This window comes from Marmota monax, unplaced genomic scaffold (genome assembly GCF_021218885.2).
Source record: "Marmota monax isolate L192 unplaced genomic scaffold, Marmota_monax_Labrador192_F-V1.1 WCK01_AAM20220418_F8-fsc00087, whole genome shotgun sequence".
Classification (NCBI taxonomy): domain Eukaryota; kingdom Metazoa; phylum Chordata; class Mammalia; order Rodentia; family Sciuridae; genus Marmota; species Marmota monax.
The window spans coordinates 6792975-6814281 of record NW_026693476.1 but is presented as its reverse complement, the minus strand read 5'-3'; the positions used below and the strand labels follow the sequence as shown (position 1 = coordinate 6814281).

The following is a 21307-nucleotide window of genomic DNA, read 5'->3' as shown; positions in this document are numbered from 1 at the left end:
ATCCTCAGCACCACATAAAAATAAATAAAATAAGGGTATTGTTTCCAACTATAAAAAAAAATAAATATTTTTTAAAAAAAGATTAACAGGTATTTAGGGAATGCTGTATCTCAGAGGGAGAATTTACCTCACTATAAACACATAAGGCGATAGACTATTTTCATTTATTTCTAGTTTTGAGTTTCATTGCATCTTACTGCTCATGAAAACATAAACAGTCCATAGGGTTGTTTACCTTAATGTTCTTTTACACTGTTAAGACTCAGAGAGGTGTGTTTGTGTGTCCATATCTGATAGTTTCTACATTAGGCAGGTAAACCTGTGCTTTTCCTCTATCTCATCTTATTGGAATGCTGGTGCTTGTGAATTTATTCCCCAGCTTGTCATTTACTCTTCAGATTTTACTTGTAAAAGATGCTTGGCTAGAATCTGCATTTTTTTTCAGCTATCAGATTTATACTTGTGGATATTGGTCCATTTTGTAGGAAACATTTTAATTGGAAAAAATAGGTTAGCAGCTATAAAATTAGGTAGACTTGAGTTTACTTTTATGATTTACCTCCATTCAAGCCACCTGCTTAAATCATGTCTGATGACTTGCCTTCAGTTCTGGGTCTTGCCTATGGTCTTTTCTTTCTCTTCATAAATCTCATAAATCTAATAAATGAAAGGCTCTTAACTATGGAGGGCCTTACATGTTCCCCAGGCCCCCAGAAAATATGCAAAATGTCAAAAGTTCATGCATTTTTGTAGGAAATATATTTTTCCATAACTTTAATCAAATTCTCAGAGTTGCCCAAAACCAAAAAGTTTAACTTTTGCTCTAGAATGAAGTAATCTGAAAACATTTATGCCCAACTTAAAAAGGTTTTGGGTTGGAGTAAGTTGCCTAAATTGGAGGGGTGGGCTTTACTTAAAATCCTTTAAGAAAATCTTCACCACATTTTTGATTGGTTGGCAGGCCTTATTTCCTCTTCATACATGAAGTGATTAAGTTGTGCTAAAGGAGCTAGGTAGATGTCATGCCCATGGAAGATGCAATGTTGGGATAATTTGCAGCTCTAGATAACAAGATAGAAGAAATTTGAAATAATTCAAATTTCCACCAACATGGTGGCACACATCTATAATCCCAGCTACTGGGGAGACTGAGGCAGGAGGATCAAAAGTTAAGGCTAACCCTATCTCAAAATGAAGAAAAAGTGCTGGGATATGGTTTAATGGTAGAGCACACTTAGATTCAGTCCCTAATATGGAGATGGAGGGTCTTATTAAAGTCTGTATCTCTGTGGGATTTTAGTTTTTTCATTCAATTTCTGCAATTTTGAAGAGCTCTCAGAAGGGAAAGGAGATGTCTTAACACATTTGGCAAAAAGCCTGCCTTTGTATTAAATTTAATAATCTGACGTAATCCCAGCAGTTAGGGAGGCTGAGGCAGGAGGATCGAGAGTTCAAAGCCAGCCTCAGCAAAAAATACAAAATAGGCCTGGGGATGTGGCTCAGTGGTTGAGTGCCCCTGAGTTCAGTCCCCAGTACCAAAAAAAGGTTTTTTTTGATGCTTTTAACCAGAAGGAAGTACTCCAGAATATTTCATTTTTTAAAAGAGTTTCATATCTCAAAATATTTTCTCTCTTCATTCATAAAAAAAAAAAATATGAGAAGAAATGGCCATTGGGATGACAGTGCTCTGCCATGAAGATCTGAGCCAAGGCACATCCAGGGCATTGAGCAGATGTTACTGAATAATCCATTTCCACTCAGTATAATGTGCACTTATCAGCAGGATCATGCAGAAAATGTCCCTTTAAATTTGTCCCTTTAAATGGGTTTCATCCTTTGGCACGAGGATAAATAGAATATGAGGAGGCAAGTTAATTGAAAGACTTAAGAAATCTCCACTTGTGATCCCAGTAACCCAAGTCTTTTTACATGCAGGACGAAGTCAAGAGAATCTTTTTACCTTTTATCTACCTATATAAAAATGGTTAATGAAGCATGACACAATTTGGATGTTGCCCCTTTAAAATGTTCAGTTTCAGGCTTCCTTTTTGGTCCTTCATTCATTTGAGGATTCAGAGGAGAACTTCAGGTAGAGCTTTCTGTGGTGCTGTCTCGCACTGGCCCCTGACCACACCAAACTGTCTGAAACTTCTCAGACTTTCTGTGAACTCTTAGAAACCCTCTGGACTCCTATAGCTTATTATTTGCTCTCTTCTGTTTACATACCATTCTGTACCTACTTCAAGTAAAGTAAATATCTTGTTCTCTAGCACATAGTTGACATGTCTCACACCACTAGACAGTGTGCTCCTTGATGGCCCTGGCTGGATTTTATTTATTTATGTATTTATTTAACCTCTGGAATTATCTCCAGTGTTTAGTTAGGCACTTAGTATTATAAGTGTGATTCCTTGATATTTGGAAATGAATTTTTTAAAAATTGTTAAAGGTAATCCTAGACCTAGAAGAAGAAAGGCAGAGGCATGCACAGGACACCGCTGAAGGAGATGATGTCACCTACATGCTGGAAAAGGAGAGAGAGCGGCTGACTCAGCAGGTAATTAAGATGGAGGGGATCACAGCAGCCTAGAATAGAATTCCTCATGGGTTATCCTGAAGGATATAAGTTGGTGTTGCTCAAAAACAGGACTTTGTGGTCAAGTCAGGAAACTACTGGATTATACATAATTAAACAAGTTTCTAACTTTTAATTTGTTAGAACATTTAGGATGCAGAATTACACTGTGTTTCAAGAACAATATAGAGTAGTATTCCATATTTAGCAAATTTATACTTTTATAAAATCCTTTTATTTATTTATTTAATTGTTTTTTTAAATTTATTTTTACAGTACTGGGGATTGAACCCAGAAGCACTCTACTACTGACTCACAATCCCAGCCCTTTTTATTTTGAGACAGGGTCTCACTATGTTGCCTAGGCTGGCATTTTCTCTTCTACTTCTTTTTATTATTTTTAAAATTTTTTTTAGTTGTTGATAGACCTTTATTTTATTTATTTATATGTGGTGCTGAGAATCGAACCCAGTGCCACACACATGCCAGGCAAATGCACTACTGCTGAGCCACAGCCCCAGCCCTCTACTTCTTTTTTAATTCTGATCATGGTTGACTAAATTGGTTTTTCTACCCATTAATGGGTTTTAGAGTTTGAAAAATACTCACTGAAAAGATTCCTCCAACCATTTCCTCTCATTCACTCTGTGCAGTAAATAAAGTTGGGAAGACAAAACAGACTACATTTCTATGAAAAGTATGGTTCAAATGCAATCATTTATGTTAGTTCATTTTTAAAACCAGAGAAAATTACTGTTGAAATTTGAAAGTTGTGTTGTGCATTCACCACAAAATCTGGCTTAATAGTTTTCTGTTTTGTTTTCATGGGTTCTATGTATTCTACACACACCTGAAACATAAGGAATCATTAAATTCTCACTAATGACCCTGAAATAATTAAGAGCTAGAAGTGCCCCCTAAATTATCAAAGATGAAATCACAGTGTGTGCATTCATAGTAACCCTGCACCAGGTAATAGGCAGCCAGGACAATCTATTTAGTAATCTCAATTTTCAGTGTATCTCTGTTTTCATACTCTAATCAAGATATGTGGTGGCATTTTTTTCTAGTTGGAATTTGAAAAATCCCAAGTAAAAAAGTTTGAAAAAGAGCAAAAGAAGCTCTCTAGTCAGCTGGAAGAGGAGCGCTCCCGCCACAAGCAGCTCTCATCCATGTTGGTGCTTGAGTGCAAGAAAGCCACCAATAAGGCTGCCGAGGAAGGGCAGAAGGCCGGAGAGCTGAGCCTGAAATTAGAGAAAGAGAAGAGCCGGGTGAGTAAACTGGAGGAGGAGTTAGCAGCAGAGAGGAAGAGAGGCTTGCAGACTGAGGCCCAGGTGGAGAAGCAATTGTCTGAGTTTGATATTGAAAGGGAACAACTGAGAGCAAAACTGAACCGAGAAGAGAACCGGACCAAAACTCTGAAGGAAGAGATGGAAAGTTTAAAGAAGATAGTGAAGGACCTAGAGGCTTCCCACCAGCACAGTATCAGTGATGAGCAATTGAAGAAACCAGTAACTATGTCCAAAGGCACAGCAACGGAGCCTCCCATGCTAGTGTCTGTATTTTGCCAAACAGAGAGTGTTCAGGCAGAAAGAATCCATGGGAGCAGCATAACCAAGCCAACAAACACGGGGCTGCCAGGTCCCACCACTCCTCCTTACTCTTATGCAAAAACCAATGGCCATTGTGACCCAGAGATACAAACTACCAGGGAGTTGACAGCAGGCAGCAGTGTAGAAAACCAAGTGCCTCCGCGAGAGAAATCTATAGCACTGACCCAAGAGAAACTAGTGGAAAATGGTGGGTGTCCTATAGGAACTGAGACTCCAGCCCCAATGCCCAGTCACCTCCCTTCCAGTGGCAGCTCACTGTCTCCCAGCAGCACTGCCTCCTCCTCTCTAACTTCCTCTCCTTGCTCTTCACCAGTACTAACTAAACGGTTATTGGGGTCGTCAGCTAGCAGCCCTGGCTACCAGTCATCCTACCAGGTAGGGATCAACCAGAGGTTCCATGCAGCCCGGCACAAATTTCAGTCCCAAGCAGACCAGGACCAACAAGCCAGTGGTCTACAGAGCCCTCCATCCAGGGATCTATCCCCCACCCTCTTAGATAACTCTGCTGCCAAGCAGCTGGCCCGAAACACAGTCACTCAGGTGCTCTCCAGATTCACTAGCCAACAAGGGCCAATCAAGCCCGTCTCTCCCAACAGTTCTCCTTTTGGCACAGACTATCGAAATCTGGCCAACACTGCCAACCCAAGAAGTGACACCAGCCATTCACCTACTCCAGGGAAAGTATCCAGTCCTCTGAGCCCCCTGTCTCCAGGAATCAAGTCCCCTACCATCCCCAGAGCTGAGAGAGGAAACCCTCCACCTATCCCACCCAAAAAACCTGGCCTCACCCCTTCTCCATCTGCTGCAACTCCACTGACCAAAACGCATTCCCAGGCATCCTCTTTGACCACCACAGAAGACCTTGCCAGCAGCTGCTCTTCCAATGCTGTGGTAGCCAATGGCAAGGACGTTGAGATACTTTTGCCTACCAGCAGCTAGTCCCTAGGAGGGAGTCTCCAAATCTGACATTCCATCAGATTTCGTCCAAGAGGTCAGAATGAGACCATTGAGTCAGATTATGTTATTTATTTTGATAGTAGCTGAAACCATCTGTATAATACATTTAGTGTATTTTACCTTTTTGTATTTTTTTAAGTAGAAACTGAGTAGTTTGGATTTGTATGGCTCACATCTTTGTACTGAAGCTAGAAAGACATTGCAAAAATATTCAAGTTCAGCAATCACCCTAATGTTGTGATCAAGAAAGTTAATTGAGTACCAGGTGGTGATCTGCTGTTTATTTCGGGACCAGAATTACTCAACACTCATTTTGAATTATGCAGAAGTGGTTCATGCAGATTTTTATTCCAGATGAACATGTTTTAAAAGTGCCTGAAATAAGACTGCCATATGAATGTGATTCTGCAGCAAAAACAAAATGGATCATTTAATTGCAGAAAGAGATCCTCTGTGAACTCTGAATGTTAAAAACCAACACTGCGTTTAATCCTCTTTTACTGTTTTTTTTTTTTATTTTAATACAAGCTTTGTGTTCTGAAAACAAGGCTGCATAAGTAGGATGGGAATCCTTCTAAATGTGGGTGTGAACTCTCCATAAAGCAAAGCTTTATAGAGCCCTTGAGAAACCCTCTTGAGCATTAAAGAGTTGGGGTGCTGATTTTCTTACACTTTTGAAAAATTAAGTCGTTCCCAATTTCCTGCATAAATTCTTGAATAGAATGAAATCAAATCACACCTCCATTCAGAAATGTCTTCAAGCATCTACTGTTGTTGTGTAAGGAACTTCTGATTGCTTTTACTTGAATAGGAAAGGTTACTCATTTTGTATAAAAGTTTTGCAACAGAATGAAATCTTTATTCTGTAATCAAGAAGCAATAACTTAAAATTCACTCTCTTCCTAATATTGTAAGTCAGAACTATACAGGATTTACCAAATTGTTTCATTTATTCTCTAAGCTGCCAGCACTTGTCTGTATCTGTGGAACCAAATTACCTTTTACCTAGATGGAAATATACATATATCTGTATAGATACATACCCCTTTACATTTTAACATACACACACTTAAAAACACTTAAAAATATTAGTATGATTATATCTTTGGAGTTTGTAATATAGCATAAAGGACAAGTAGAATTGCATATTAAGATTACCTACCAAAGCAATTAAATATGGCTGGGACCCAATCAAAGGAGGAATCTCATCCACAGGGAAGCGGAGAGATTCCAGATGAAGCCTGTCCTCAGCATCATAAAAAGGCACAGCTGAACTAACCCCAGTGTCACAGAACTCAACTGTTCATGTGAATGAGTGATCACTCCCTCAAGTGATGTCAAACCGCTTGGTGCTGTGGAACATGTAGCAAACTGAAGTGCCCCACCCCCACTTAAAAGGGCCACCCCATTCAGCTCCAGCTGCTTGCTGCTGTGTAAGAATGCTAGACACAGGTTACCAGCTCTTCCAATTTTTTATGAAATCCAAGTTTTCATGAGAAACTTTCTCATTTTTAAATAACAAGAACTGACTCAAAAGTGGTATAAGTACCACTGGTTAAACAAACGCTTTTGCAACTGGATTTAGCTTGCAAGCTGCTAATTTCCAACCTCTTTGATTCTTGAAACTGCCATGTCCATGATAGTGAAGACAGAAGCCTCAAGACTTGGAACTGTATGGCTAGTATACTCCTGACCAAGTCCACAGAATCTGACTATTCCCGTCTTCCAAACAGGGACTCCACTCTCAGTTCAGACATGGTGGTTATATGATTTTTGTATCCACAGGGAGAAAGAGGCCTTCATGTTCACATACATTCTCCTAGCCAACCTCTCCAGCAGCCCCTAACCTGCTATAATTTAATTCTGTTTCTTAATCTAAGTTGAGAGGGGAAAGGCAATTGTGAAAATTAATGTATAAATCACAACAAAGTATACAAATGACTCCACAGCTAATAATTTGATTAAGTCAAATACATTAAAAGAAGAAAATGCTATTGATGCCCCAGAGTATCTATCAAAATGATGAGGGGGTATCTTAAACTGTCCAAAGCTATCATGTTAAACTTCATTCCATTACATAGCCAAAATGAACAGTGTTGATAAAATAGCTGAGCCTTCTAAATAGGATGGAAGGCTACAGTGCCAGAGTTATTACCTCTCTTGCTTTAAATGGTAATCTTAAAAGTTGCATTGTGCTCTTCCTTTGTTTTGGGATAGATATATATAGAGATGCTATAAGGAAGTTTATTTCTTAGGAAGTGCACTGAATAATGTATTTCTTTTACAGTGTAATATGGGAGTGGGGATATGCAAGAGAAATGTGTATTTTTGCTAGTTGCCTATCTTCTGAGATAAATAAGCACAATCCTGCAATGGATCCAGTAATTCAAGTTAGATATTATAGATTAGTATTTAAGTTTGCCGTAGGTTGTGTGTGTATGTGCTAAGTAAAAGTTCCACAATTCACAATTTTGGTATTAACCCACGTTGAAAAAGCTGTTACTGGTCAACAGATTGTAATGATGTGCAACATATAAGCATTAACCAATCTTTAACATATTTGTAAAGCCAAATGTACCATGCAGAAGTCTTCATTCATTTTTATAGCAGATTACATTAAAACAAGTTGAATCATACTGTCTGGGGGAAAATAGTCTTGTTTATACGAAGTGAAAAATGTTGCACAATTTGGGCATATTTTTTGAGAAGGGGCGGGGGGTGGTGGTGCAGAGGAAGGACTTGATGATGGCTTTGAAAAACCAGATGAAGTCGACAGACCCATCCAGGTTAGACCTCATAATGGGACATTTATTTTCTTTCAAACCATAGAACTAGGGGAAAATATTTTAGTTATCCAGTCTGTAAATTGTTAAAACTATCCTGGGGGCTCTGGGCCTTTAGGAAATGTTAGAAAACTATAGCCTCTGTTTCCAGAAAAAATAGATATGCCTGTATACAAAATTTGTTTGATAGCTTCACAGGAACCAAAAACTTGAAGCCATTGTTGAGTCATGTACTCCAGCATAAGAATGCCTGATCTTATCCTGGCCTCTTATTTCCCATATGACTAATGCATTCCTTGTTTCCTAGTCTAGTGCCACACTGTTTGCAATGCAAGTTAGAGCCAGACAAGAGCACTTGAAAAATCCTTTGATGTACAAAAGATGTTCAAACCCTGTGCATGTTTACATATCTTAAGTTTCCAGCATTTAAGCCAATTAATGATGATTTCAACAAACACTAGCTATATCCGGTTTCCCATGACAGCCTGAATGCTGCCTTGTCAATATATATATATGTGAAAGGAAGAAAGAATTTATTAAGAGTGCTTCTGATGTTTAGTCCTTAAAACAGCACTCTTTCACTCTTCACACACACACACACACACACACACACACACACACACTGGGGATTATTGAACCCAAGGGAGTTTTCCACTAAACTACATCCCCAACCCTTGCTAAGTTGCTGCAACTGGCTTCACAAGTCACTGAGATAATAATAGGCATGCACCACCACACAGCAAGAACTTCAAATGTCTTGAAATGCTGGCTTCAAAATAGGATGTGGGGGCTAGGGGTGTAGCTTAGTGGTAGAGCACTTGCCAAGCATTTTTTTTTTTTTTTTTTTTTTTGCCAAGCATTTGTAAGGCCCTAGGTTCCAGTCCTTGGCACTACAAAAAGAAAAAAAGAACCTGTTTTCATGGTGATTCAGAGGTAGGCAATGAGCATTGTTCCACAGGATTTTTAATTTAATTACTATTTAAACTAGATAAGAATATTTGAGAGCCTGTCCACCTATCTTTTCACATTATCAATGGACAAATCATTAGTAAAAGCAAAAGAGGAAGGAGACTGGGGTAATGGTTCTACCCAACTGCATTATGCTTAACTATAAACAAGGAACTCTGCTTAAAAAAAAAAAAGATTCATGGAGAGTTGGGCCAGCTGATGGAGGTGCTCTGTGGTCACTTTATTGGTGGTGGTGGGGGCGGGGGTTACCGGGGATTGAACTCAGGGACACTCAACCACTGAGCCACATCCCCAGCCCTATTTTGTATTTTATTTAGAGACGGAGTCTCGCAGAGTTGCTGAGGCTGGCTTTGAACTCCGATCCTCCTGCCTCAGCCTCCCAAGCTGCTGGGACTACAGGAGTGTGCCACCATGCTTGGCTTGGGGTCACGTTTTATATATATATATATTTTTTTAAGTTATTGATAGACCTTTATTTATTTATACGCAATGCTGAGAATCAAACCCAGTGCCTTACACATGCTAGGCAAGTGCACTACTGCTGAGCCATATAGCCCTAGCCCTTTAGGGTCACATTTTTATAATGCTTTATAGCCCTTATTTGTTCTTTCAGAACTTGTTATTCACTTGTGACCTGAAGAGATGTCTTAGCTTCTGAAATGGGTTTGCCAGAATGTCAATGATATTTGGATCAAGAGGGCTGGCTTGTGTACCAAGCATCATGGTAGTGTTTTCACATACCTGTTACCTTAATAATCCTCCCAAGGATGCTCAGAGGTGTATTATCCCCATTTACTGATGAGTAGTTGAGAACAAGAAATTTGTTCAAGGGCCCTTAGTAAGTGACAGCCAGGATTTTAAACCTATTGCTAAATGAAAAACTCTTGAGATGTCCTCAATTTAATTCCAAAAGGCCATTGTTGGGAGGAGAGATGAGGCAAAGTTAATCAGTAAAAATCTACAGGCTACAGATGGCTACCAGTGGGTACTGGGGATTGAACTAAACTCTCAGCTCGTTTTTTTTTTAATTGTTTGTTGTTGTTGTTGTTGTTGTTGTTGTTTTGGTTTGTTTTTTTGCTGGGGGTGGGGGAACATACCAGGAATTGAACATAGGGGGTGCTTAACCACTGAACGACATCCCCAGCCCTTTTTTATATTTGATTTTGAGACAGGAACTCACTAAGTTGCTTAGGGCCTCACTAAGTTACTAAGGCTGACTTTGAACTCATGATCCTCCTGTCTCAGCCTCCCTAACCTCTGGGATTACAGGCATATGCCAGTGCTCCTGGCTTTTCTCAGCTGTTTTTGAAATAGGGTCTCCCTAATCTGCTGAGCCTGGCCTTGAACTTGCAGTCTTTCTTCCTCAACCTCCCAAGTTGCTGGGGTTACAGGCATGGGCCACCACACCCAGCTCTGTTCTATATTCTTGAATGTATGTTAAAATCTTAACTACTAAAACACAACTGCATTTATTTATTCATTTATTTCTTTTTTAATTCTTTTGCCTCTATTGTCTCATTTTTTTTAAGAGAGAGGAGAGAGAGAGAATTTTTAATATTTATTTTTTTAGTTTTCGGCGGACACAACATCTTTGTATGTGGTGCTGAGGATCAAACCCGGGCCACACGCATGCCAGGTGAGCGCATTTCCACTTGAGCCACATCCCCAGCCCCTATTCATTTATTTCTAAAAGTCATAGGGTGGCATATATACAAGAAAAATAAAGTTGTTAAAAATGTTTACTAAAAATACCCTAGCCTATGGTGCAATGCCTATAATCCTAGTGGCTCAGGAGGATCACAAGTTCAAGGCCAGCTTCAGCAATTTAGTGAGACCCTCAGCAACTTAACAAGATCTTATCTTTAAAACAAAAGAGGTGTAATTTGGTGGTAAAGCACAAAAAAGAGAGAAAGAGATCTTATTAATTATTTATTCCTGTCAAACAACCAGTGTTTGAGTATCTTAAGATAAGCCAGAAACCAATGTAACTATTTAGAAAGACACAAGTATAAACCTGTTCCCTACCTTCAGGGTACTCTAAATTTAGTTGAGAGCAAAACACTAACAAAAAGTTAGATGATTCCAGGGAAAACAGTTTGATAGAACAATGCTCGTGAGCTTTAAAAGCCATATAGTTTTTGAAGGTGATCCTCGAAAGAACACTGTGGGAGCTCATAGGTGGTGGAAGAAAAAAATAAGAGAAGATGAGTCTTCTCTCATCAAAGCATTGTTTGCCTAGGGTTCTGCAATATCTCCTTGTTTGATTCACTTGGCTTGCCTTGATTTGAAGATGAGGTCAGAGGTAGAGGCACAAGAAGTCCCCACAAGCTGAGTCTGATTTGAGGGAGAATGACAGTCACTAAAGATTCTTTTCTCAAGGATGGGTCTGCTGTAAGAAGCCACAACACTCTGCAGAACATTTTCTGGTAACTTGTAGGAATGACCTAGGAACATGCAAAGGTAGGCTGTGAAAGATTCTTGATGGCAAAATGGTACATAACCCATATATGTCCCCTACTGCCCTTCTTCACACTCTCTACCTCTTGATTAGCCACTGAGAGAAATGAAATTTTTAAAAACAAATAAGTCCTGTAATCCCAGCAGCTCTGGAGGCTGAGACAGGAGGATCTTGAATTCAAAACCAGCCTCAGCAAAAACTAGGCACTAAGCAACTCAGTGACACCCTGTCTCTAAATACAATACAGAATAGGGGCAGGAGCTGTTGCTCAGGGGCAGAGCACTTGCCTAGCATGTGTGAGGCACTGGGTTTGATCATCAGTACCACATAAAAAAATAAAGGCATGCTGTCCATCTACAACTACAAAAAAAATTTTTTTTAAATACAGAATAAGGCTGGAGAAGTGGGTTCAGTGGTCGAGTGCCCCTGAGTTCAATCCTTGGTCCCCCCCCCCCCGCCAAAAAAAAAGAAAGAAATGAGTCCTGGTACACTGGCAAGTGAGTTATTTCTTTGGAGGGATGTGAAAGCAGCTTTTGCTCTTCCAAGGCCTCAGTGTCTTTATTACAGGGAGACTGGAGACAGGGAATAATCACATGGCTCTGTCCACACTGCGAAATGGCACTAAGAAACTACTGGGAAGTGTCAAAACTAGAGAGGCCTTAGCCTGGAGAGTCATCTACTTAATCTGACAAGAATCCTGCTCACCAACCGGGCATGGTAGCACACGCCTATCCCAGCCACTCTGGGATTACAATGTCAAGGCCAGCTTGGGCAATTTAGCAAGACCCTGTCTTTTATTTTAAAAAGTAAAAATAGGGCTGGGACTGGAGCTTAATGGTAGAGCACTCGCCTGGCATGCGTGAGGCACTGGGTTCGATCCTCAGCACCACATAAAAATAAATAAAGGTATTGTGTCCACCTACAACTAAAAAAAAAGATATATATATATGTAAAAATAAAGTACCTTAGGGGTAGAGCACTTGCCTAGCATGCTCATAGTTCTGGGTTCAATCCCTAGCACCATCAAAAAGAAAAAACTCCCACTAACTCAATGAAGGATATAGTTCCCTAGGAACAGGGAATGCTTGACAGTAAATGGCCCTCAGCTATAGCACCTTAGAGAAGCTGCCTTAACTGGAAAAAAAAAAAAAAGTCAGTTTGACCAAGTTATGTCTCCTTCCACGTGCAGCTTATATACAAAGACTAACAGGTATGAAGTTTATATTGGCCTCCTTGTCCTAGATGGGAAACTCTGAAGGGTCATCCCAGCTTTAATACCCCTTGCAGGGTTGGCTCAGACCTTTATTGGGACTTGCAGCTCAAATCTTTCACATCCTGGCCCCTTTTCCCTTCTGCTCCCTAGGTGTGGATCCCATGGGTCCAAGAAGCCTCCTGCCATCTAATCTCCATCCCAGAGTCTACGCTTCCTTTTGCTTACAATTAAGTCTTCTAAAAGAGGGAGGGCACATTTTCTGAATATTTATATGGGCCCATGTTCTTCATAAATTATTTTGCATGTTACTTCATTTAATCTACACAGCTACTAAAAGAGGTCAGGGTGGGGACTGTAGTTCAGTGGTAAAGTGCTTGCCTAACATGCACAAGCCCTGGGCTCAATCCCCAGTGGGGGTGGGGGGAGAGGACAGTACATCATCCCTACTTGACAAAGAATATATCATCCTGACACAATAAATTGCCCAAGGTCCTACAACAGAGCAGGGCTGAGATTTAGTCAAAGCTAGGATTCAAACCCTTGTACATTTGGCTTTCAAAGCCACATTCTTCTTACTGGCCACACTGGTATGTGCTTGCTGATAAAACTTAGGATGCACAAAGCCCTGGAACAAACCAACTAATACATTTGGGGAGTTTAGAATATTATATCGGGGCTGGGATTGTGGCTCAGTGGTAGAGCACTTGCCTAGCATGTGTGAGGCACTGGGTTCGATCCCCAGCACCACATTAAAAAAAAAAAAAACTGCAAAGGTATTGTCAACATCTACAACTAAGTTGTTTTTTTAAAAAGAAGAGTAATTTATCATCAGTCATAGACCTAAATATGAATCCCCTAATTTATTAGCTTACATTTGAAACCTTCGGCTAGAAACAGGATACTGAAGGGACTGGGTTTTATGAGGAGAAAGTTAAGGCTGATTTGCCTACACATGGAGTCATCAAATACGAGAGCTACAGGAAGCCTAGAATCCCTTAATTCTAGCTCCCTTATATTAATAAGATGAGAATGAGCCCTAAAAAGGCTAGGTGACTTTCCCAAGGTTACAGGTCTAGTTCATGGTAGAGCCCAGTCAGTCATCAGTCTGGCTCCCCGGGTCGGCCTCAGCTCCTCCTAGGCTGGCCTGGGACCAGCGATATCCTAGCCCGGCCCTGGCTGCTTCCTCAGGCACTCCTTCCTCAACTCCATCCACAATGTCTGCCTTTGATCTTATTCACCTGGGCTGCCCCATATTCCAGCCCTTGCCCTCTGCTCGGGCTTCTGGCTGCCTGCCACACTTGTTGCCACAAAAATCCTGTCCTGTTCTCTGAACAGGTTTGACAGCTGGAGTGAGGGTGGGAGTGGAGAGGATGGTGGAGCTCAGCTCCCAGGCTGTGCCTCTGTCTGGCATCAGCTCTGGGAAGAACTTACTCATAGGCATGCCTGGCTCCTCAGGTGTAGCTGAGAAGTCACAGGAGCTCTGGCATCTACCCCTCCCTGCTCCTGAATGTCTGGCCAGCCACGCCTGCCAGTGGAGGGGCTGCTGTGTGCTTGAGGAGAGGTGCCGCCTCGTCCTCCACCTGAACTCAAGCCCACAGCTCTCCCAGGGATGGCCTTGTGAATTCTCAAAACTTCCATATCTCCCTCCAACTTAGTGTGCACTCTCCTTCCTCCCTACCCACCTAACCCAGATCAAAGCCTTCTAGGACGGTGCCTCAGAGCAGATGGGTGTCCTCAGGAGGCCCCTAACCCAAAGGGATTGGGGGTGGTGACAAAGCACACACAGGCCCTTCTTCATCCCTTGCGTGTTTTCCCTCTCCTGAGTTGTGGTGAGTCAGCGCCACAGGGCCACACACAAGGCTCCCATTCAGGGCTCATTTTCCTTCTGCTCTAACTCAGATCTTGGCATCTTTGAATCCCTCACTCTATGTGGGCCTTATTCTTGCCATGGGAAAGCTCTGCTCCCTGCCCTGTGCCTCCTCTCTCTTTCCCCCAGCACTCCCCACACATACACCCACATTTCTCATCCTTGCCTTCTGAGAGTTGGCAATCCAGCTAGCTACAAACAGGACAGAGAACAAAATAGAAACGTTAAGCTATTAAGTCCCCAATCACATATCCAAGGGTATTTGTTGCTGCCATCTCTGCAGCCCTGAGCTGCAGATGCGCTGTGCCCAGCCCTCATTTATTCAGCATATATGGTTATTAAGTGCTGGCCCGGTGTCAAGAGTCATGCTAAGGGTTGGAATTTACACTCTAAGGGTGGAAGAGGTCTCATAAAGGTGGCATCTCAAGCATAGTGCTGGGCAGGACACAGCAGGTGTCCAAATAGGTGATGGGGTGCCAAGTGGCTGAGAGGGTCTGTAGGGCAGGGAAATCCATGGTCCTAGAGATTCAAGAAACCTGATTGAACTCTGGGCCTTGGACATGCTAGACACTAAGTAGCTCTCTCAGCTCAAGAAGCACCTGATTTTAAAAAACAGAAGCGGGAAGGATCTTGGGTAGGCTCACAGGGTATACCTACACTCTGTACAGCAAGGGATGAAAACGGAGTTTGAACAAACGAAAAAAAAAAAACCCTGAAGAAAGAAAGCCTTGTAGTTCTGTCCAACTCTGGGCAAGTCAGCAAGCCTCCTTCTTGGTTATCAGTCACATAAAGATAGTACAGAGCCGCTCCCCGGGGGTTTTGTGCCCCACAGACAGCCCTTGGTGATTACCTCTCCCTGGACTCTGACTCCGAGGCAGAGGCGGGCTGGGGAGGTTGCCTCTCTGGATTGGAGACGCTGGGTTCTGAACCAGTCCCGCGTGCTCGGTGCCCGGCGGCTCCTCCCGGCTGGCAGCCCCGCCCTCCTTCAGAAAGCTGGGTGGCTCGCGCCCCCTGGTGTTTGAGAGGCAGAAGCAGAATCTCCCTCCCAAGGGCTGGCCGCGCACCTGCCCCGGGGAAAGCGCGGGGCCTCAGGCAGGAAGCCATGCTCAGCAGCTTCTCTGGTGGCTAAACCCAAAGCACAGCAGCCTTCTCTAAGGAATACAAAAAGCCTATCTACCTGAAAGGAGAGAGAGAAGAGAAACCACCTCACAGGATTGTTGTGACCCTTAAATGAGCAAATTTAAAACTTAAAATAGTCCCTGGCGTAAGTAAGCATTCAACAAGTGACAGCTCCCAGGACAATGACTGACACCTCGTAGACAGATGCTCAGTGGCTGCTAAAGAGGGGCCAGGCTGACTGACAATACTTATTTAATTGTGCTTCAAAAATGTTTTGCTCCTTCTACCCTACCAATGCTGTAAAATACAAAACTCTACCACAAAAATGGGACGTTACCCTCCATATATGTATGATATGCCACATATAACTAAAAAGAATTTAAAAATTAAAAAACCTTGAGTGAACCAAAATAAGCAAGAGCCAGCACTCTAGGAGGAAAACCAAGAGTTCATCTATCCAAATATCCATGCCACTGTCCTACTAGGTGCCTGGTACTGCCCTGGGTATTGTGATGGAAAAATAAATAAGTTACAGTCCCTAGGGGACTTTAGATGTTGGTGGGAGAGACAAACATAAAACAAGGTGTTAGGTGGACTCTAATCCCCAACAGAGTCAGCGAAGATCTCACACAAGAAGTGACACTTGGCTGGCCTTGAAGGAGGTATGGATGCTCCTAGGTGAAGAAAAGATGAAGGACACTCCAGGCAATAAGAAGGATAGATTCCATGAAGCCCTGGGCTCAATCCCTAGCACCAAAAACAAAACCAAAAAACAGTATTTACAATATACCAAGTTGCAAACAGACATGGTGTTTCTGGTAAGAGGGTCTGGGGTGGGAGTGTAAACCTGGAGAAATAAGAGGAACAGGGAGGACATGCTCTGCCTAGGGGAAGAAAATGAACTCTCTTGGGTGGGCCACCAGGAGTCTGAAATGAGGGGACATCATGAGCAGGGGCACACTTAACCACAAAGCTAATGAAGTTAGAGCCTCAAGGCCTATCGTGGGCACAGCCCCTTCCAAGCCCTACAGGGTCCAAGTCATGTGGGCATTATCCTTTTTTTTTTTTTTTTCAAAACTAAGATATCTTAACTGCAACCAGTTAACAGTTCTGTCTCCTCACTCTTCTCCTATATTATACTTCCCCCCATGTTGGGTGGCTTTGGAGTAGGGGCCATGGGAACTTTTGCAATTTAGTTAAAGGTGAATTGAATGGGGGACTAGTGTGCAGGTTTGAGGGGGTTTCTTTTTGCCTCCTTTCTTTTTTGGTGCTAGGGATTGAACTCAGGACTTTGCATATGATAAGCACTTTCTCTACCAATTAGCTACACCCCAGCCAAGGGGAACTATTTTTTAGTTCAAATCATATGACCTGCAGTCATTCCATGCAGAATTAGTTGACTTTTGATTAGCCATGCCAGCACAGGCTTAGCTTCTAGGAACCCTCCTGTCAATCATTGTGCTATTTCACCTTACAAATGACATGAGGAAAAGTGCCAAAAATGGTATTCTATGACTATATCCTATTGCACCTGGCGCTAAAAGTAAAGTGGGACATGGCAGAGAAAAAGGTTTTTAATATGTGGATCCAGAACTGGTCTATAGAAAATTCCCCGTTATCAAATATATAAAGTTATGAGTAGGCAATAAATTTCTCATGAATGCCTAGCCAATATATTTCTCCTATCAGTAACACTCAGTAACATAGTGTGTATGATTATAAATGCACCATACCTTTAAAGATATAATCAAAGAGTGGGGAGTCAAAGTTATGTTTGTAATTTTAGAGAAGTTTTCTTCTGGTCAAGATAAAATAACAGAACCTGGGTTTATACTCACATCCAAAACAACTTAACAAAACACTAATCCTGCCACCTCAAAAAAAAAAAATAAAAATAAAAATAACAAGGGAAAACAGCAAGAAAGGAACAAATACAACTGTAAAAAATAAAACAATTAACAAAATGGCAATAGTTAAGTCTTCACTTAATAATTACATTAAATATAAATTGATTAAATTTAACAATTTAAAGGCATTAATTGGCTGAATAGATTTTTAAAAACCAAGATCCAGAAAAGTTATTTTTAAAAATCTAATGAAGAAATAGATTTTTTAAAAAGACATATCAGCTGAAAGTGAAGGAGTGGAAAAAGATATTTCACATAAATAGTAACCAAAAGGAAGAGGGAGTGGCTATAGTTATATTAAACAAAATGGGTTTAAAATATAAAACTATCTCTAGAGATAAAGAAGGCCATTTGTTATATAATGACAAAAGGGCCTTTGTTTGTTTTTTGTTGTTGTTTTGTTTTTGTTGAGACAGGTCTCACTATGTTACCTAGGCTGATCTCAAACTTGTGTGCTCAAGTGATCTTCCCATCTCAGCCTCCTGAGTAACTAGACTATAGATTTGCACCACCATGCCCAGCTAATAAGAGTATATTTAATAGAAAATATACCAATTATAAATATATATGTACCCAACCTCAGAGCACTTAATTATATAAAGCAAATATTGATAGAAAACACATGAAACAGACTACTATATAATTCAAGTAGGGGACATCAATACTACACTTATAATAATGAATAGAACACCTAAACAGAAAATCGATCAACAGATGACTTGAACAACACTATAGAACAAATGGACCTAACTGAATAGGAAAGTTTTCTTGCGTTTTCACCCTTCAGCAAAAAAATCTTTCCAAGGGCACCACAAACATTCTCGAGGATAGACCACACCTTAGGTCCCCAAATAAGTCATAACAAATTTAAAGTCAAAATCATTCCAAGTATCTTTTCCAACCACAGAAAACAATAACAGGAAGAAAAACAGAAAATTTATAATGTGCAAAAACTAAACAACATACTCTTAAACAACCATCAGGTTGTTTAAAATTTCCAAGAGGAAAATTTTTAATTATCTTGAAACAAACAACACATACAAAAACCTATGTGAAACAGCAAAAGTAGTAATAAGAGAGGAGTTTTTGTAATAAATGCCAACATTCAAAAAGAAGAGCCAGAACTGAGTGTGATAGTTCATGCCTATAATCCCAGCTATTCAGGAGGCTGAGGCAGGAGGAACACAAGTTAGAGGCGCCTCTGGTTTACTTAGCAAGACCCTGTATGAAAATAAAAACTTTTTTATAGGGTAGGGATCAGAGTGGTGATAAAGCTCAATGGTAGAATGCCCCTGGGTTCAGTTCCCAGTGCTGCAGGCATAGTGGTAGCTGCCCCTAGTCCCAGCTACTTGGCGGAGGCTAAAGCAGAAAGATTGTTTGAGCCCAGGAGTTGAAGGTCAGCCTGGGCAGTATAGCAAGATTGCTTTTCAAAAAGAAAAAGAAGAGAAGAGGAAGAATAAGGAGAAATAGAAGAAGAAAACTCTCAAACAATCTGTTTGTTCTTTAGGAAATTAAAAAACAAATTCTGTTCAAGTTGACAGAAGGAAGAAAATAATAAACATGAAAACAGAAATAAATAAAGAATACAAAAATGAAAAAAATATTAACAAAACCCAGAATTTAGCCAGGAGTGATAGCATGTGCCTACAATCCTAGCTACTTGGGAAACTGAGGCAGGAGGATTGTGAATTCAAAGACAACTTGGAAAACATAGTGAGACCCCATCTCAAAAAAACCAATTTTTTTCAATATTTGTTATTTTAAGAAGATAAACAAAATTGATGAACCCTAGGTAATATTAACTAAGAAGACTCAAATAAAAGTCAGTAATGAAAGAGAAAACACTGGAACAAATGCCTCAGAAATTAAAAGACTTCCAAGAAACTATAATGAACAATTATATGACCCCAAACTGGATAATATAGAAGAAATAGAAATAATCCTAATATACAAACTTCCAAAATTGAATCAAGAAGAAACTGGAAGCCTAAAAAACAGATGAAAACAAATAAGATCAAATCAACAAAAAATTTCCCCCAGAAGAAAGTTCAGGACCACATGTCTTCATAGGTAAATGCCACCAAACATTTAAAGAATGTTTCCCCTTCCTTCTCCTCCTCTTTTCCTTCTCCTTCTTCTCTCTGATGGTACTAGGGAATGAACTCAGGGTCACTTTACCACTGAGCTACATATATCCCCAACCCTTTTATTTTTTTTTTTTGAGACAGGATCTCGCTGAGTAAACTGAGGCTGGCCTCAATTTTGTGATCCTCCTCAGCCTCCCATGTTGCTGGAATTATATGCATATGCCACCATGTCCAGCTGCCAATTCTTTAACTCTTCTAAAAAATAAAAGAGGTAACATTCCAAACTCACTCTGAGGCCATCATCAACTTAACACCAAAATCGAAGAATACTACAAAAGAAAACTACAGGCCAATATCTTCAATGAATATAAGTGCAAAATTCCTCAATAAAATACCAACAAACTTGTGGGACTGCAAATTGGTGCAACCTCTCTGAAAAGCAATTTGGAGATTCCTCAAAAAACTTGGAATGGAACCATTATTTGATCCAGTTATCCTACTCCTCAGTATACACCCAAAGGACTTAAAATCAGCATACTATAGTGCAGTGGCCCCATCAATGTTTACAGCAGCTCAATTCACAATAGCCAAGCTATGGAACCAACCTAGGTGCCCTTCAACAGATGAATGGATAAAGAAAATGTGGTACATATATACAATGCACCATTACTCAGCCTTAAAGAAGAATGAAATTGTGGCATTTGCCATTAATGGATGGAACTGAAGACTATCATGCTAAGTAAAATAAGCCAATTACAGAAAACCAAAGGTAAATGTTCTCTCTGATGTGCAGATGCTAACACACAATAAGGGGGTAGAGGGAAGAATAGAAGTTCATTGGATTAGACAAAAGGGAAGGGAGGGGAGTGGCAATAGGAAAGACAGTAGAATGAATCAGACATAACTTTCCTATGTTCTTATATGAATACACAACCAGTGTAACTCCACATCATGTATAACCACAAGAATGGGAAGTTATACTCCATATATGTATAATATGTCAAAATACATTCTACTGCTATGTATGACTAGAAAGAACAAATAAAAAACTGGCATAAAAATATCACAAACTAAACTTAATAACATGTTAAAAGAACCACACACAATGACCAAGTGTGATTTATTATACTATTTTATTTATTTATTTTTCCATGCTGGGGATTGAATCCAGGATCTCATGCATGCTAGGCAAGTTCTATACCACTGAACTATACTCCCAGCTCTATGATTTATTTATTTGCTTATTTTATTATTCTTGGGGTACAAGGATGGTTCACATATGCAAATTAAACAATGTGATACAATCCATTAATAAAAAGGAAAAATTCACATAGTCACCTCAATAGAAAAGAAAAAATCAAGAGCTCAAAAAGATACCTACACTCCCATGTTCCTTTCAACTAATTCAAATAGGCAAGATATGACCAACTTTATGTCCAGGAATGGATGAATAGATGAAGAAAACATGACTATACACCCCCCCCTCACACACACACACACACACACACACACACACACACACCACACTGGAATAATATAAGTTTTATTTTTAAAAAGGAAGGCTGTGATTGTAACTCAGTGGTACACTATGTGCCTAGCACGTGCAAGACACAAGGTTCAAACCCCATTACTGGAAAAAAAAATTTAGATAAGCATAAAAAAGAAGGAATTATGCCATTTGTGACAACATAAATGAACTTGGAAAACATGATAGTAAGTGAAATAAGCCAGATGTAGGAAGACAACTATTGCATAATAT

General features: G+C 40.4%; 2 protein-coding genes across 3 annotated transcripts in view; one reads left to right on the top strand and one right to left on the bottom strand.

Moving 5' to 3' along the window:
* Cttnbp2nl (CTTNBP2 N-terminal like) overlaps positions 1–7781 on the top strand; it is a 58714-nt gene extending 50933 nt beyond the window's left edge. Inside the window, exons 5-6 of the mRNA XM_046458246.2 lie at positions 2450–2557; positions 3646–7781. Of these exons, the coding sequence (XP_046314202.1) occupies positions 2450–2557; positions 3646–5127 (1590 nt within the window). The 3' untranslated portion in view covers positions 5128–7781. The remainder of the gene's footprint in view (positions 1–2449; positions 2558–3645) is intronic.
* Positions 1–21307, bottom strand: part of St7l (suppression of tumorigenicity 7 like) — a 166249-nt gene that overhangs the window by 2579 nt on the left and 142363 nt on the right. Inside the window, exon 15 of one of the 2 annotated variants that reach the window (XM_046458248.2) lies at positions 9101–11341. The exons of the other annotated variant lie outside the window; for it this stretch is intronic. Within the exon in view, the coding sequence (XP_046314204.1) occupies positions 11117–11341 (225 nt within the window). The 3' untranslated portion in view covers positions 9101–11116. Of the gene's footprint in view, positions 1–9100; positions 11342–21307 lie in introns of those variants that run through there. 2 annotated transcript variants of the gene reach the window in all.